The sequence below is a fragment of the Idiotropiscis lumnitzeri genome, chromosome 20 (genome assembly GCF_059441095.1).
Source record: "Idiotropiscis lumnitzeri isolate Australia: NSW breed Sydney's pygmy pipehorse chromosome 20, RoL_Ilum_1.0, whole genome shotgun sequence".
In the NCBI taxonomy this organism is placed as follows: domain Eukaryota; kingdom Metazoa; phylum Chordata; class Actinopteri; order Syngnathiformes; family Syngnathidae; genus Idiotropiscis; species Idiotropiscis lumnitzeri.
In genome coordinates, this window is record NC_142410.1 from 7,451,603 (window position 1) to 7,469,951 (window position 18,349).

Sequence of the window (18,349 nt, forward strand, 5' to 3'; positions counted from 1 at the left end):
GATTCTTTTGCGTGTCTTTTGGATGTCAGCATTTTTGGGTGTATCTTTTGTGATTGACATTTTTGTTGCTTTTCCAAATCCTTCAGTTTAAAAAAAAAAAAAAAAAAAAAACTTAAAATCTTTTTCGAAGCACAAAAGTATGAGGGCAGGTATGACTCATCTCTATTGACACCCCCCTATATACATATGTGTATATAGGAGTTTGTGTGTGCGTGCGTACGCTCCTCACTGATGAAAATGGGATTTATAGTTGTGCGTTAGCTGGCGGGGTGTGTTCAGCTCGTGCGGCTGCTGCAGCCTGTTGATGCCAAAAAAAAAAAAAAAAACTCCCCATCATGGACTGGCCCCTTGGCCTCTGATGACTGCAGCAAGATGGCATGAAGCTATTTGAAATTGTTTAAACCTTTCGTGATGCTATGACCGGATGAGGCAGCTGGGCTTAATCAATGTTCTTTTAAAATGAGCGAAAAGGCAGCTGGCCAAGAACGCTTGTTCTGTATAATGTAGTGTTTCGTTTAGTCAGCTCTCTGTCGCACACGCAGACAACTTGCCGCTCAAAGCTGAACCCTTTTTCAATTTGTTAATTAAAAATTGTCACCTATTCTTACTGATAAACAAATCACTGGTATTACTACAACACATGCCTGCTAATTTTACCAGCCTTGTGAACCTCACAACAATCACTTTGCTCTGTGTTGCACTTTTAAGCTATAATGCAAATTGAATAAGAAGAAAAAAAATGTGTGTGTGTGTGTATATATATATATTATTATTATTTTTTTTTTTATTTATGTTTGTTTTTTTTGGGTGAAGGCTGCATGATTTGTTGACAAGCGAGCTTCGACTTGAATGAGCGAGGCGGTCATCTTGTGTATATGCGCACTCTCCAAATGCTTGATTCTCACACACATGGACTTCACTAGCTTATGTAAGATGGCTGCCCACGTTTAGCCCTTTTCCATCCCACTTTCCCGCCCATGTCATGCATCCTCTCACCACGCGTTATTGAAATCATCCCTACGTGTTTTGATTTCTCGCATACACCCGGCCTCGTTCTTCCACAACAGACTCGTCGAAGGAGGCCTTTTGGGAAGAGAAAAGGAGCATCCTCAAAAATGCGCCCGCTGGGTGGTATGCTTTGTATACAATTAAAAATAAAATCCAGATTCAGATCAGGTTCAACTTTGGATTGATTGATTAGTAAGAGCTGGCTGAGTGGACGATTGACGAATCAATAGCTGACCGTGAACAGACCCAAAATACAATTAGGGGAAGTGAGACGAATTTAATACTACTCAAAAAAAAAAAGCGCCTCTATTTACTTTTCTATTTTCAAAAGCGCAGTCGTTGATGCCAAATTACTGTTCTTGTCGCTATTTTTAGCGGCATTCTGCCCCTTCGGGCGACTGATTTCCGAAAAGTAACTACATGACTTTAATTCCTACAGGATCCAACCCAATCAGAAATTGGATATTTGTGGTAACAAAATTGCCGAATTTAAGTCTATATCGCACCTCGTATATAATATTGACAAAATACCCCAATGTTGTCGTCATCGAAATGCATTGTGCTGATTATTCAGCATTCCTTTTAAGTGTCACGTCGCCAACTAAGCAGCTCGCAGCAGAAGCGAGCGGCTGATATTCCGGCGGGTGAGCGTTCCCGCCGGCTTGCCAACATATTGTTTTTGTGCTGAGCACGCCGCTTGGCTGGGATCCTCCCACATTTCCCGGGAACAGGATGAAGCCCCGGTCGGTTTGTCTGTTCTGCGACTTTTTTTCTTCTTCTACTCTTCCAGACGTCCCGCTGTTTGCCTCGCTCAGCAACTTCTCGGAATGGCTTTAGTGCGCGTTAATCAACAAGAAGTTGATATGATCACATAATCTTCTGTGCTGCAATTTGGAGAAGCATTTCACACCCTGGCTAGCTGAGATCGTTATCATGTTGGCACCATGTTGGAATGACTGCATGTGTCCCTCTACCAGCGTCAAGTTATTCCATGACCACATGGCTAGCTTGATGCTTTGTTAGCAACACTAACATTACTTGTCATTTTCAGTCGACAGCTAGTGGCAAAATGGCCGCCCCCAATGTGGATTGAAAACTGGTGGATTTTATTTTCTGCTTTATTCATGTTCTTCAAATTCAATATTAATCTGAATTTAGTATTTAGATTGCTGTTTTTTTTAAACTTGACTTCCCCTTTAAAAAAAGACAAATTGTATTTTTCGTATACAACCTCTCATACGGATTGCAAATGGTGAGATTTGATGCGTCTTATATCATCCTTACAGTAGCCTCCTGCTAACAAATATGCAATATGCATATATTCTCAATCTCACTTCAGATTTTCTGAGTCACAATGGAATTGTTACCGTACGTAAGCGAACTAGGAAGTGGCCTGCTAGCAAACGGAAACCTTGTTACAGTGTTTTGTTGTTCACATACTGCTTGGAGGAACGTTTGCATATCATCCGTAGATAGCTGTGAATATGATGCATTACCCACCCTTAATTTCTTTGGTGTTCCATATCAGTGATGTCATTTCTCATCCTCACGCATCAGTGTTATACGCCGATGCTAAGGCTAAATGCTAACATGTGAAGAAAGGTTATTGTTGTCCTCCCATGTAACTTCCTATCGCACGTGGCTAACTGGAGGTCCGGCCGTGGAGCTCAGAGAGTTGAGAGAGAGAGAGGCGGGTGCGAGAAGGTGTCTTGACAGTTACACGAATAGGCTAATGGACCTCAGTATCCATGGCGACGGGAGTGTGCCAAGGGTGATGTCAGCGCTTTCAGGGAATAGGCATCCATCTCCGTTTCCCCTCATATTTGTCTGACGCTCCTCTGCTCCAGCGCGCTCACTTCCCGTCTCCATCCACAAAAAGATCAAAATCGTTAAATAGATTTATTAAATGAGAACAGTTTAAAAGGGACATGTTTTTCTTCACAATTCAAAATGGTTTTAACATTTATAAAGAAATTATATATGACTAATATTTTGTGATTAATGTCATATTGTTTCAATAATGTGCTAAAAGGGAGGCCCGGGAGCCTTCGTATTTCCCTCCCGTCACCTCCTCATCATCTTGCCAGCCGCCACAGGCCGTCCGTCCGTCCTTTCTTCCTTGTTGTGTTGCCATGACAACCTGCCAAGGTGTCGTTTTTGTGCGTGCCCGGCTGAGTCAGACCGAGCCACTCATACTGACTGGATTACCATGAGCTATCAGCATCTCGAAAAGAAATGTCTAATTAACCTTCATCATCTCACCCAGGGGTTATAATTCCGTGGAGATTAGCGCTTGGAAAGGCAAGGAGGGTGAGGATTTGATGTCACAAGTCAAAGAGATAAAAGTGTGCGCTTATAATCCGGTGTAATTACCCATCATCCCCATCATCAGTGTTGTTTTCTTTAAGACTAAGGAATGTAAACTAGCCCGGGAAAAAAGATGGATTTTGTTGGGTGAACTTTTAAAACAGATGCTTTTGTTTCACCATGAAGGGGATCTATGTGTCCGCGCGGAAGGACGCTAGGTGTGAAAGATGCGTGTGATGCGGTCGGCTCGATACGGCGAAGGGATACTTTGCACTCGGAGCGAGTGCTATTTTTGTAGATGTGTAAACGGTTGCCAGGGCGACGGCTGGCAGGGTGCCCGGCAGGAGAAGCCCACCTCCAGACAGACGCAAACAATGACAGACAGACAGAAACTTGTAGACACAATTGCTTTTAGCCGCCAGTTCCGGAAGCTTCCATTTTGTTTTAATTTTATTTCTTACTGCTTGCATCCGCATCTCCAAACAACAGAAGGGAAACATTGTGTTGTTCCTTTATCTGATTTATAATGTCCATTTGTAGTAAAGTGCGTCAGGGTGGATGTAGGCATGAAGGCTTTTCACAATCAGGATTTTGGAGCTTATCACTGATCAGCGATTTTAAAAAACAAAAAAAAAAAAAAAAGATAATAGATCAATAATCCAATCAAAATATGGGCCGATCTATCCAATCTGTATTTTTTGTATTTATTTATCATTATTTTTGGTTGAGGCAATAAAATAAGTCAGAAGGCTTCACAGTTTCTAGTCAACAGCAAGGGAAACAAAGCTGAAGCTCCTTTTGGTCCCCAGTGAAATGCCGCCATCTAGTGGCCAGAAAGTGCGTTACAACCAAGCCTTTGTTTTTGTCTGCTGCGTCTATTTACATTTGTACAACATGACAAAGCTTATATCTATGACAACATGAAAATATGACGATTATTTTAATTTTCTCCTTGTCTTTGTGACAAAATACAACAACTTAGGACGTGCGTTGGAGTTGTTCAAACACGGGTTTCTCTTTTGTTATTGTCTGTCGGTGGGCGGGACCTTACGTTCCCAGCAGCCAGTCGTTATCCTCTGGCAATCCCAGACAACCAATGGGAGGCCAGCTCCCGTGTGACGTGTTCCCTACTTGCTGTCGGTGTGTTTTATTATATTATAAAGCTGGCTGCATTCCCCAGACATGAGGTCATCGCACACACACATGCACGCGCGCACACACGTGCACGCGCACACACATTTTGATCAACAAGAATTTCTTTGAACATATTTAAAGAATCGATCATGTTTTATTCATGCTTTATTGCTTGGGGCATTCATTGTGGTAAAGTGTTCTCCCTCCTGGAAAGCAGCTAATTGCATTCAAATCCAACATGGCCTCCAGGTAACCTCCACTTAATCGCAGCATATATCAATTCATCATGAATAATGCACAAGGATGGAAATAATTGATCCTTTTATTCGCGGGAGTTGCACATTATTTTGCTTCCTGCGCTCGTCTGTTTACGCTCACTCTTACGTTGCTGTTTTTACGACAGCACCAACCCACTTCAGTGTGCACTGAATTTATTGGCTACGTTGTTGTTACATCTCAACTATATTCTGTTTGATACAAGATAGCTTCTGATAAGCAGAACATACTTTGATTGCTCGGTGAAGTTGTCAACACGTTTTTGTTTCCCAGTGGGGATTTGTGTTTGGCGAAGTGTCCGCTGCATGCGCCTCATTCACGCATCCATGTAAATTTTTAAGTGTATGAAGTGCCACCTCTGTGCAGATAGCAATTGCTGTTTGAGATTTGTGTGCCACTACACCCTGAGGTCTCCTCCTAGTTGTCATGGTGACAAAAGCCTAAAATGAATGGTGGGCTTGTCGTAAAACTGTTAAGACACCAGTGAGCGAATATGAAAAAGTTAAGTATATAAGAAAAATACTGTTGGTCCAGTTGTGTGGTAGCGTTCAGGAATGTCATTATTTGTCAACTGTGAGCATGTGAAGCCCTTTGAGACTTTTCTGTGTATTAATTAATTTGAGCGTGTTCTGCATGAATGAGCAAAATTTCACATCCATTCCTGATAGTTAATTTCATATCCCGATATATTATGGCGGTTTTCGCTTCCATTTTATATGCGTACAAGAGTAACATGAGTAGATGACAACCAAAATTTCAATAAAACACAAAGTGGAGGCAGATGCAAGTTGATTCTCCAGAACAAAATGTGCTGAGGGGGGGGGAATTCTAAGCTTAAGCAAAAAAAAAAAAAAACAACCACCAAAAAGCATAACTAGATTTGAATAACATTGTGATTTTCTTTTTTCTATAGTCGTTTTTTGAGGGTTTATTTTAGGGCTATGTCTGTGCAGTGCAGGAGAGGTTTGTAATTGAAGCGTGTCTTGATGTTGAAGTGTTCTAATTTGACCTTGAGCGAGGCACATGGCATTTTGTAACCGCTGTCATAATGACAGTCATGACACTCGTGCTTCTATCCAACCTGCTCTTGAGCCGCAAATACATCCTCCATTGTAGTGCATTCACACCCCTCAAGTGTCAGATGTTACCAAGCAGAGGTTCTTCTTCTTCCTCCCCCCGCTTGCCCCTCCCTTGGAAGCCCCCTCATCCTCTCACCTCCTTTCCTCCCACCTCCCTCTCTCTTCCTCAACCTCTTTCCCGCCGCCGTTCCCATCCCGCCCATATGTCCCGTCGCGACGCCGTGGAGCGGATGGCTCGTGTCGAGCTCAGGTGCTTCCGGGGGGGCTCTGGGAACCAGTCTGCACCCCCCTCCTCTTCCTCCTTTTCAGCGCGGGATGCAGCTTGAGCTTCTCTGTGGATGTGTGGACCTCCACTAGGGATGTTTTTACAAGAGGATAATCCCAACTGGAGATGATTTTATGATTTTTTTTTTTTTTTTTTTTTTTTTAGAGGGGGAGAATGAAGGACAGATTTGAGCAGGATCTCCAGGGGAACATCCCGACCAAGCACGAAAGCTAATTGACAAAGAAGAGGAGGTGTGACATCCACCTCCGGCGTGAAAAGGGAGATAATCAGGAGCGGGAGGTGAAAATCGCCCCCCCACCCCTCAACCCCACCCCACACCACTCTTCTCGCCCACCTGTGTGGATTAAGCGGCAGACGGCATGGCGCACGCTGCCTCGCAGCTGAAGAAAAAGGCGGACGAGAACCTTGTGGCGGCCGAGGAGGAGCGGGAGAAGGAGCGCAAACGGGCCAGGAAGCGGGCGCGGGGAGACGTGAAGAAAAAGGTAGAAAGGGAGGAAGATGGAGGGCTGTGAAAGGCGCGTGTTATGGTCCTTTGGGAGTCCTGAGGGGTAGGATGGACTTTAAAAAGGTGGTTGAGGAAAAGAGGACAGGATGGTATTTTAGGGAGTTGGGTGCTATTAATATTTCGGTTCATGTATTGTCCTCATTGCTAATTCATCAAATCACATTATGTTTGCCTCTTTCTGATTGGTTGATGCCATCCCTTCGTGATGGACTTGGGACGCCAAAACTGTGTGTGTGTCTGTGCACAAGACTCAAGCGCTCTTGTTGTAATCAGTCACGCCCTGCGGTTCGCCCCGTGTGTCATGTGTGTGTTTGCTCCCTGTGTGTGTGCACGCGTCAAAGTTCCACACAATACACGAGGGGATCATTACAGCTGGATGGGCAATAATCAATAATTTGCTTGAGCATCAACATTTGAATTGATTTGTTGTTTTAGTGTGCGTGTGTCCGTGTGTGTGTGAGTGAGTGTCGGAATTTGAGGTGTGTATGTTTCGCCATTTTTGTTCTGTGGCACCACCCTTGACATGCCACATTTTTATTCAGGAAACTTTTTTTCTTGGGACATTTTTGCTGATTCGTGCAAGGAAAATACACGCATGAACGTGTACAGAAATATGTTCATGTCTTTCTATATTTGTGTGGCACCAACTTTGACGTCACATTTTTTTTTAGATGGGACGTCTATGTGGGGACATTTTGGTTAGTCCACACAAGGATAATGCAATCATAATGCCCCCCCCACACACACATCTTTCTATTTTTGTGTGCCATGATGACTAGAATGTGTGTTTGTGTGTTCTTGTCTTACTATCTTTGCGTGGCATGACACCTCTTTTAAAGGGATGTTTGTCCTTTGAGGTGATATTTTAGCCATTCCACACAAGGCAAATACTATCAGGAACTTTAATGTTGTTTGTTCATTTTTATTCCTGCCTTTGTGTGATACCACACTTGGATTGAATAGACATTTTGTCTTTGATGGGACATTTTTACAGGTGACTGCATGGTCGGCTGAAAATAGGCAAGCCTCGTGTCACCATGAGCCAAAGGTTAGCCAGCTTTCAGAAGCAATCAACAGCAGTCTGACCTTTTTCACTTCAAGGTCAAAAGAGAGTGTTAAGCCACTGAATTACACTTGTGTAGTTGTGATGTGCAAGACATGACCAAACACAAATGTCCCATGTCGCTACAATGTAGCTGAACATTGTTTGAAGATTCTTAACAGAAGCGAATGTGTCGAACATTGCAGCTCTGCTTACATTTTAACTTCAACATAATTGAGCTTGGGCCGCTGTGTCGAAGTGGTTATTCCTCTCTGGAACTACATTCAGGCGAGCTGTTCGGTCATTGGCTGAGATGCTCGGCGTTGAGGGGTTACTATGTTAATTAGGTGGTAATGCAAAGTTTATAACATGTAATAACATGTTGCTGTGTCACTTGTGCGTCTGAGTGTGTAGTAATGACATCAGCAAGTGTGGAAGTGAGGTAGTGAAGCGGTATCTCCTATATCACGATAAATCCAGAGTGGTCTGTCCAGGACGCTTCTACTGTGATGGGAAAATTATCATCGCTGATGCATCAATTACTGTTTTTTTTTTTTGTTTTTTTTTTTTAAACTTGACCTCTCTCTCTCTCACTCTCACTCTCACTCTCACTCTCACTCTCACTCTCAATCTCAATCTCAATCTCTCAATCTCTCTCTGTGAGCTATAGGAGAAGGTCACAATATTAGGAACGGGTCTCAGTGTCATTTTTACCACTGTATTGAGTAATGTGGATGGACATCATTACCGTTATTTTTGTGAAAAATAGTTATAAATTTAACATTTTTATAACCAACTGTTTTAAGATTAAATTGAAATTATTTTTAATATTTTTTCCCAAAAGCTTGGAGAAAAACAATAACAAAAAAATTGATCCCAAACAGCCCTAGAAAAAAAAAGAATAAATGTTTTCCTCCTTTTAGTCAATATGCAAATAATGTAACTGCGGACAGCACGATAGTCTAGTTGTTGTAGCCTGAAACCTCTTCCAACGTCTATCCGTGGCCCGTCATCTTTTGCATGTCTGCATGTTTTTTTTTGTTTCCGTGAGCAAAGTCGTGTGAGCGCATGCAAGCCGACGGCCACTTCAGGGGCGCTTGAATGAATTATAGAAGACTTCCATTAGAGGGCGGAGGGGAGGAAAGCCGGGATGGAGCGGGGAAGCGACGGGAGTCGATAGAGGAAGCTCATGAGCTGTACCCTTACGGCAGTCGGATGTAAATCTTTGCACAGGATAATCAGGCAGAGGCGCTCACAGCTGGATGCAGAAGTTTATGAATATTGCCCGTTTCAGGTTCAAACCTCTAATTGTAGGGATAGTTTAGATAGATTAAAAAATGTAATGTTTTTTAGACTTTATTCTTACTGCTATGACCTACTTGCTTTATAATCTTACTGTAGGGACATTTTATTCAATCAAAAGCCTAAAGAAAATAATTTCCGTAAATGGCACTAAACTGAAACAACAATGGAGGAAATGGTGGAATGGAGTTAATCACAAATGGGTCTAAGATTGCATTTCATATAATATAATAAAACCTTTTTGGATGGACGGCTGGGTCTCCTTTCGGAAAAATTTCCCTTTTGTTGATGTATCTAATCACGATCTACAATGTAACAATTTAACATGGTAAATCTAAATCTGTCTTTTTTTCATGTAGACTTGTCAAAGTAACCTCTAAAAATTGGTAGGGCTGGAAAAGCTTAGACCTCGGGTCAAAAGTTAGCGATGTTCGGATCAACTGATTCGGTGATTGCCTTTCACCAGACTCCTTTTTCTTGTCATACAGAAAAGGATGTGAAAACGATTTTGCTCGTGTGTTCCTTAATGGGGATAAAACGTGAGATGCAGATTTATTTATTTTTTCCTCGCTAACACTGACTCTGCTTTTGTAAAATAGCTCCTCTCTGCACACTCATGTTGTTTGTGTAAGCAGTGCACATCAGCCGTGTCCATGTTTGGAACTACAAAAGCTGATAAATAAAATCGAGCTGACAAACAAACTTCAATTAATTGATCAATCGCCGAGCCCTAGTTTATTTATTTACATTTTGTTGTTGTCCTATTTCGAATTGTTGGTGTGTTGTGCTTACATGTAGCTGCACCGCACATATTCCTGTCAAGTCAGTGTGCTTTTTTTGTGTTTATTTATTCATGACGGAGTGCTCTGCCTCCGAGGAGATTAACCCACGCCAGCACCACAGCAGAGGATGCTAACCCCGTTCCTTTATTATCGTTCCTCTGTATTTTTCTTCTCTCCACTTAGCGGCCGTGTCTACCCCAGGGAGGGGCTGATGCTGGTGTCTGCACCGGTAAACATGGCCGCCTGCTGGTAATGCAGCAAAGCATCACGGACACGAAGCACTCAGACACACGCTCATGTTTATCAGCTGTTCGATGCCGCCGTGCAAAAGAGAGGCGCTGTGCATTTTTATAGACGCCATGCGGGTGTGTGTGAGGGTTTTTATCCTCCTCCATCTGAATCTGAAGAGCCGGGACTGCAGTAGCCAGCCGGCCAATCAGATTACAGCATTTCTCGAGCAGTCAGAGGCAGGACAAAATGCGCACATACATACACACGCGCCTCTTTTGATGCTATTCCCACCCATGATGATTTCATAACATTTAAACACCGTTACATTCATTTTGTTTCTCACTCTTTACAGCGGGAGATTTTTTTTTTTATATTTCAAATCAGTCTACACTGAACACAATTTATTTGTTTTCTATCCAGGATGAAGCTGATGCTGTTTGGCCACTGTAGGGTTTTTGAAGTTGCCTCTGAAAAGTACTCCTCTCCAATGAATTCAGTCGCGTTCACAGGAAATAAGTGTTGCAAATAATCGAAGAGGATGCATTGTGTCATTTTGTAATTACAAAAATGGAAAGCACTAGAAAGTTCCGCAGCAAATTTTAGGACCCTTCGTTTCCATGGCAACCTGTCCCTCTTGCTTTTTCATAGTTGCATGTCATAAAATAACAGCAAGGATGGCTCGTTAGGTTTAATGCGGTCCAAAAATATGAATTGAACCGTCTGCTTATGATTGCAGCTTGTCGATTGAAAGGGATGAGATAAGTTGAGTGAACTTGCTTTCATCCTGAAAAGTATTTTGCGTGTTTTTTGATATCTGGTGGAACCAATGCGAAGATCTTCACTGACGTATGGGTTGAATGCTACGCTTACTCAGTAGCCTCAAAGAGCTCTTTCATTCCTGAAAAAACATGCAAACCCGCATTTCATTCTGTTTCTCACAAAGTAATCATTGTAATCTTAATGTTTGTAGTTTTACTCCTTCTTCAAAAGTTTTTCGGGTAACTATTTGTGTCCCATAGTGTTTAATTCCTGAGGGCCTATGCTGACACCTTGACTGGAGTAACGGTTGAATGCTAGGATAACTCGTTAGTCTCTTAGAAAGTATTTTGCTATTTTAATACCTGAAGGAACCTTATAAATCCCTCTAATCTCTTTGCCCTCAAAGCCCCGTCTGCTGTCGTTGTGTCTGTCTGCGCTATTTTGGCCCGCGTGAGTAAGGTGAGCCAAGCGCCACATTTTTCTTCTTCTATGCCCAACATGATGGGGCCTTTACGTGCCACCGTCCCGCTTTTTGCATACCTAACAGTCAGGCGGGCTTTAGTGCAGTTGATTTTGGTTGTGGCAGTACTCACCAAAGCGTGTGGAGGCAGCAGGTGTATGCTCCAGATATGGTGAGTCATACCGGACGCCGTTTTTGATACGCTGTCGCTTTAAAAAAAAGGGACCCAAAATTAGGATGGCTCATACTGTTTGTCAAGAAAAAAATGGTTTCGAGTGGGAGCTATTGAACTCATAACATTTTGTTGAAACTTAACAAGTAGAGGTGTACAGTAAGGCAAAATATTTGCAATACCTGTAGTCAAATCTTTAAATTATGTTGTGTTTAAATGGATGAATTCGCGAGTCTCATTTTTGAAAAATAGTCAGTGGGACAGTTGAAAAAAACTGGATGCACTTTGAACAGTGAAAGCCACAAAAGCAAAATCTGCACGTGGTCCACTGAGGACCCTAAATCAGGGGTGGTCAAACCTTTTGATTGGCGGGCCACATTGGGTTTTAAAATTTGACAGAGGGGCTAGACCAGGAGCAGATGGATGGAGTGTTTTGGCAACCTCACCTCAACGGAGAAAATAAATGCATTTAATTTGAAATGAAAGTGAACAAAAGCATTACAACAATATATATGTCTTTGAAAAAACACAATATTTAGAAAATAAAACATTAACAATTATTATTATTATTATTATTATTATATATTAATTATTCATTTAATTTTTTTCAAGTTTGGCGGGCCGGATTAAAACGTTTAACGGGCCGCATGTGGCCCCCGGGCCGCAGTTTACCCACACCTGGCCTAAATTGCCCTTATTTGTGAACGTGAGTATGATTGCTCTGTGCACCTGGAATTGCCAACTGGTTTAGGGTGTACCCAGAATTTCGCCCAATGTCAGATGGGGTCGCCTGCAGCTCACCTGTGACCTTGATGAGGACAAACTCTTTTGAAAATGAGAGGATGTACGACATTAAGTCCGCACAAGCGTCCCAAACATACAGAAGCACATATGCACTGTTTTGTATCAGTAGTTGAGATTAGCACCGGAACTCTTCCGTCTAAAACCCCCACGAGGACCCCCCCTAGCCCCCGCCATGCTCTGGACTTTCTCACTGCATGCCAGGTATTTTTAGCTTTGACATAATGCCCCTATCTCTCTCGACCACTCTCTCTCTCTCTCGTCCTCCTCAGTCAGTCAGTGGTAGTGCTAGCTAGCAACCAGCACTCAGGTTTCACACTCTCTGCCGCAGGCTGAGGCTCAACATGGCCGTGGAGGAGGCGGCTGACTGTCCCGTGGTAAGTCCCTATCTTGGGGTGGGACGGGCGATGGACCCCTATGATGGATGATGAGGCGTTTAAGGCCCATGGGGATTTATATGCTTATTTGGGGTCGTTTTGTGTGTGGGGGTCGTGGTACTCTGCAGTAGTCTGCTGGTGCTGCCTCTCTGCAGCCTTGAACCTGCGTACATCCCTCATCATGATGATGAGGATAATGTGTTTGTGCTTTGGGTGCTTGCTGACATACATGGAGGTAATCACCTGACCTTGGAAGTCAAATTTGCATTGGTTAGTGAAGGCGACATAGAAAAACAGCTAATTTTGCCGCCTTGCTTAACCAACAAGCAGTGATGCAAATGGGCTTCACTCTGCGGTTGAAGTTTAGGGGAAATCAGTAGGACAAGGAAATGACCTCAAAATAGCAACTTCAAACTAAAATGAAATGAAATGGCTGACCTGTATATTTTCAGGCATCGATTCTTGATTTTTATTGTGGGTCTATTCATGGGAGCCCAAACTGCATGTAGCCAAGTGAAATCTGCATCCTAGGCTGAATTTTCAAAACATTTAAAGGACAACCTGCAAATTGATAAATAGACCCTAATATGGTCACTCAAACCAAAATGCTAAACTTCCTGCGTGTTTATTTTTATTTATTTTTATTGGTCTTGTCTTTTTTTAAACGAACACTTAAACATTTGTGGAGTGTAAACATGTTTGTTTGCTGCCACATGTCCCGCTGGCATGCATGTCAAAAGAGCCAAGGTTACATTCGCGGAATATCTCAAATTTCATCTGAAGGCTTCGTGATGGCATGAATAAGGTCAAGCAGGTCATGTATTCGTGTTGTCATCCAATGTTTGTTTTGAACAGGTGAAACTGTGCATTTTTAAGTGTGCAAATGGAAGTTGACACTGTTAAAAGTAAAAGAAAGGATGAATCTAATTTTCTGGTTGTAATATTTTTTTCCCCGTTTCTTTTACGGAAAAAAGAACATTTTGCTTTTTTTTTTTTTTTTTTTTTTTTTTGACTGATGTTTTTCAAAACAAAAACGCTTTGAAACTTATTTTTTTTCCAAAGCATTACCTTGCAATAAAATCCGCCTCTTCACACAGAACGACGCTTATTGAAGCTGCACCTTCATTTATGACACCAAAAGTAAACGTGGTGTGCGATCTTTTTGTTTTTTTTGCAGACTGACGTGAATGCTTGTTACTTACGAGCAGCGCGCGCCGGTAACTTGGAGAAGGCCTTGGACTACTTGAAGAATGGTGTGGACATTAATATTTGTAATCAAGTAAGTTGTTTTAAAACTCGCTTAAATGAATGCACTCATAAAAAAAGATGTGTTCTTATTTTTTTCACTCAAACATTTCCAAGGTGTCAGACTTTACTCCCAATATATATATACAAATCTAGTTGAGATGTCACAAAAGAGAAAAATTCAAAAGGTTTTGTGTGCGCGTGTGTGTGTGTGTGTCAACAGAATGGCCTCAACGCGTTGCACTTGGCATCCAAGGAGGGCCATGTGGAAGTGGTGGCCGAGCTCCTTCAGCAGGGCGCCAACGTGGATGCCGCCACCAAGGTTTGACGCATAAACACACACAACAGCGTAGCATGCCGCATCAGTGGGAAATGAAGTTGAAGGCTTTATTTTTTTTCCCCCGGCACAGAAAGGCAACACGGCGCTGCACATTGCGTCTCTGGCCGGCCAGATGGAAGTGGTGATGGAGTTGGTTACGCACAACGGCAACATCAACGCGCAGTCGCAGGTAAATTGGGGAGAAAACAATAAAAAAAACAATTACATCATTGCAGTAAAGGTAGTGTGTTATATGGTTGGTGTGTTATATTATTTTATATATTTATATTTATTTTTTTAAATAAATAAATGCATAAATAAATTATTTAATTTTATTTATATATTTTATTATACAGTTTAATAAAATACAAAAAAATGGTTTAGTGTAAATGTGTCAACTTGTTTATTTTTCTTATTAATTTACTCCACATTACAGGGCTCTGTATTCTACTTTTTTTTTCTAACTTTAAAGTCAGTCAGAATATTTACTGAAATAAATAAGTTGTCACCATCGCTCCAATTGATTAATTAAAATGTATTTATTGAGGTTTTTCTTCATTGGTGATTTGATTTTTGTATGTGGCCCAAATTTGACCCCACAGCCAGCCTCGGTTGTCATGGCAACCGTGGGCATGTAATGGTTGTGCTGGAGGAACAATATGGAATTGATGAGTTGGCAAACGAGGTTGGCTTTTAAAGTGTTGATATTTTGTGGGATGTGTGCAGATTTGAAAATGTGCAGGCACATACACACCCTCACGTACTCGCAGGCAAACACATGCACTCGTTTGTGTTATCAGGTGTAAGCTATGTAAAGAGGTGACGGTATGTGTCTGGAGAGTGTGTGGGACAAGGATGGTATGCCACTGCAGTGTTTTGCGTTTGACAAATTTAACGCCGCACAATTTGATTTCATCTAAGTAATTAACATCCGATGTTCTTTTTGATTTGTTTTCATTTCCAGAATGGCTTCACACCACTGTACATGGCGGCGCAGGAAAATCACCTAGACGTGGTGCACTACCTGCTGGAAAACGGCTCCAGTCAGAGCATTGCCACAGAGGTGATTGGCGAATGAATACACATTCAATTACTAAAATAAAACAAAGTAATTATAAACTGTCCAGAAGCCACCATCGACCCATCATGTTTGATTGTTTACTGCCTCTCTTGTCTCGTAACCAACCCAGATTCCTTGCCTGTTTCCGCAGGACGGCTTCACGCCGCTGGCGGTGGCACTACAGCAAGGCCACGACCAGGTGGTGTCACTGCTCCTGGAGAATGACACCAAGGGCAAGGTGCGCCTCCCCGCGCTGCACATCGCCGCCAGGAAGGACGACACCAAGGCCGCCGCCCTCCTTCTGCAGAGTGACCACAACGCCGATGTGGAGTCTAAGGTAGGCGAAAGAAACACGCCATCTCACCATGGCATTTTTGTTGGCATCTGATCAGAAAAGGAGGCGGCGTTGCAGTGTCCAGTCGTGCGTCCGCTCCCCTTTTTAGTCATTTCATGGAGTGCGTACCCATCATGCCGCTTGGTGTCGCTGTTGTCGTGGTACTCTAACCACCCCACATTCTTTCTCGCCCCGTCCCCCTTTGACCTTCTGTTTCTAGATGATGGTGAATAGAACAACAGAGGTACACACATTCTCTTGCTCTACTCTTCCTCTCCCCTCCTCCTCTTCCTCCTCCCCATGGTTTCATCGCAAAGCCTTCAGGCTGCTAGCATGAACACTAAATGCTAGCATGAAAGGTTTTGCTGCCTCACTTTTTGTGCATCGAAAGCCTGCATCTCATTTACATTTTTTGTGTGCGTGTTTGCGTGCATGCGTGTTTGCGCACATGTACAAAATGTGCGTGTGATTTCAAGAGTTGAACAATATGGTTTCTATTTTCGTGACCAGTGGAAATCAGGTGCGGCGTGAGGACTAAATCGCCATGGAGGCGTGTTAGGAATTTCGCAAACACGCCGGCCGGTGTATTTAAAAAAAATAAATAAATAAATTATTTTGCGCCGTTGTGGGCGTGAACACAGTCGACACCATTTGTTGCAAATCTTAGTGGGTAGCCCGCATTCCCTTTCCATGTGGCACAATTGCATCTCGGATGGTGCCAGGTCTCTGCGGAAAAGGATGCAGCGATCCTTGCATGACCGGACGTTGTCTCTGCGCTTGGCGTGTGGCAATAGAAACGTGTAAATGTGTTGTGTGTACCCTCATTAAATGAGCTGGTGATAACCGCTGATGGCTTAAATATGAGCTGAGCGTTTGTGTGACACCATTTTGAGGTTTTTATTTATTTTGTATTTTTTTTTAAAACATATTTTTTTTATTGGGCCGATATGTGCATTGGAAAGAATCCTATTTCGCTCTTTTGACTTTTCAGGCTGTTTTCTTTTAGTCGTTAATGTAGACGTAGTGTTTGTGGCAAATGCATGCTCTCCTGCATGTATATATTTATGAGTTAATCCTAGTTGTATCTTCTGCTGTTACCAACAACTAAAAACTTCTCTTATGTTCTTGTATTTGCATGCTATTCATTTGGCGCTTAATTCCGTTTAAAAAAAAAAATACTCGCTCCAAAGCTTGCTGCAGCTTTGCCTCACATCATCTCACAGGAAAAACTTTGCCGCCTCATTTTAATGGTCACTGTTTTTTTTGTTTTTTTTGTGCACCTCAGAGCGGCTTCACGCCTCTCCATATCGCCGCTCACTACGGCAACATCAACGTGGCCACGCTGCTGCTCAACAGAGGTGCTGCAGTCGACTTCAAGGCACGGGTTAGTATGTGTGTGTGTGCGCGCGTGTGCGTGTACACGCATTTGTGTCACAAGTATGCGCCAGCTGCCTGTGTCACTCTGCCGAAGGACACACGTGTTGCCCGTACTCTTTCAGTATAGACAAATGTATAGGAGGTCTTCAGAAGCAAAACATTTGGGTGGCAAATGAAAAAGCATAAAGTGAAATGAGCGTTTTTGCTGCAGCAGATTCACTGCAGTGACACACGTTGCAGCACAGATCTCCCTCAAGGCCTCTGAATCCTAAATTAAATCGCTCTTATCCTTAGAATGTTGGAAAAATTAGGGAACTTTTTGAAAAAATTCTGCTCGCTAACAAACAATGAAAAGATGCACTCCTTGGGTGAGGCAACATTGATTCACGTTTGGAGCAGCAGTGAGTGCATCAACTTGCACGACTGAGTTATTTTGATCATGACATCATCGGTCCTGGGTGTAGCCCTTCTTCCCACTCAAAATTATTCACCTGTGACCTTAGTGAATAAAAATGAATGGCTGGATTTATTGGACCTGAATTTATTTTATATTTTGTCCAGAATGACATCACACCACTGCACGTGGCCTCCAAACGCGGGAATGGCAACATGGTGCGCCTCCTGGTGGAGCGAGGAGCCAAGATAGACGCACGGACCAAGGTCTGTGCGCACACACCTACTACTATATATGATGGGCAAAGGGGTCATGAAAATGTTCAAAGACTAGATACATATGATGTACTCTACTTGACTTGTGTGTTCAATGCCTCAGGACGGTCTGACGCCGCTGCACTGCGGCGCCCGCAGCGGCCACGAGCAGGTGGTGGAGATGTTGCTCAGCCGAGGCGCTCCCATTCTCTCCAAGACCAAGGTAACCCGTCCCTACGGTCTTTCAACTCTCTACCCGTTAGCCTTCACTCTAACACCTTTGTCGCCTCCGGCCCGCCCAGAACGGTCTATCGCCGCTCCACATGGCGACGCAAGGCGACCACCTCAACTGCGTGCAGCTGCTGCTGCACCACGACGCCCCAGTGGATGACGTGACCAATGACTACCTGACGGCGCTGCACGTCGCCGCCCACTGCGGCCATTACAAGGTTGCGAAGGTCATCGTGGACAAAAAGGCTAACCCCAATGCCAAGGCCCTGGTGAGGAGGCAGAATTTTTCATTTTCTTCCTTTTATCTCTGTCCTCTCCTCTCGTGGACTTCACTAAATGTATCTCAAATTCCACATTTGTGATGTCGGAGGTTGAACCTCCAGAGAGGTTGCGTCCTCAGCTGCTGTCCCAGAGTGAGGCAGCCGTGCTGGTTGTGTAACGGGAGATGTCAGGGTGTGGTTAAAGAGCCTGGCAGGGTCCAGAGTAAAGAGAGGAAAAAAAGTGGCATGAAGTCATCGCATTGAGCAACTCGAAGCACGAAGGAGAGCTGAGAGTGCAAACTTTTTTTGCATTCAGTGGGAATTCTTTCCACACATGCTCCTCGTCGGGGGCAG

The 18,349-nt window shown here is 43.2% G+C and overlaps 1 protein-coding gene across 35 annotated transcripts in view; it reads left to right on the top strand.

Moving 5' to 3' along the window:
• The window catches only part of LOC148317400 (ankyrin-3-like), a 66,023-nt gene that overhangs the window by 6,967 nt on the left and 40,707 nt on the right, over positions 1 to 18,349 (top strand). For 31 of the 35 annotated variants that reach the window (XM_088284976.1, XM_088284986.1, XM_088285012.1 and 28 more), the window contains exons 1-10: positions 6,402 to 6,572; positions 13,699 to 13,800; positions 13,990 to 14,088; positions 14,177 to 14,275; positions 15,050 to 15,148; positions 15,297 to 15,482; positions 16,765 to 16,863; positions 17,418 to 17,516; positions 17,629 to 17,727; positions 17,807 to 18,004. In XM_088284976.1, coding sequence (XP_088141102.1) covers positions 6,450 to 6,572; positions 13,699 to 13,800; positions 13,990 to 14,088; positions 14,177 to 14,275; positions 15,050 to 15,148; positions 15,297 to 15,482; positions 16,765 to 16,863; positions 17,418 to 17,516; positions 17,629 to 17,727; positions 17,807 to 18,004 — 1,203 coding nt within the window. In that variant the 5' untranslated portion in view covers positions 6,402 to 6,449. Of the gene's footprint in view, positions 1 to 6,401; positions 6,573 to 11,166; positions 11,344 to 12,416; positions 12,522 to 13,698; positions 13,801 to 13,989; positions 14,089 to 14,176; positions 14,276 to 15,049; positions 15,149 to 15,296; positions 15,483 to 16,764; positions 16,864 to 17,417; positions 17,517 to 17,628; positions 17,728 to 17,806; positions 18,005 to 18,349 lie in introns of those variants that run through there. The other 4 variants (XM_088284994.1, XM_088284988.1, XM_088284995.1 and 1 more) reach the window with 3 other exon arrangements.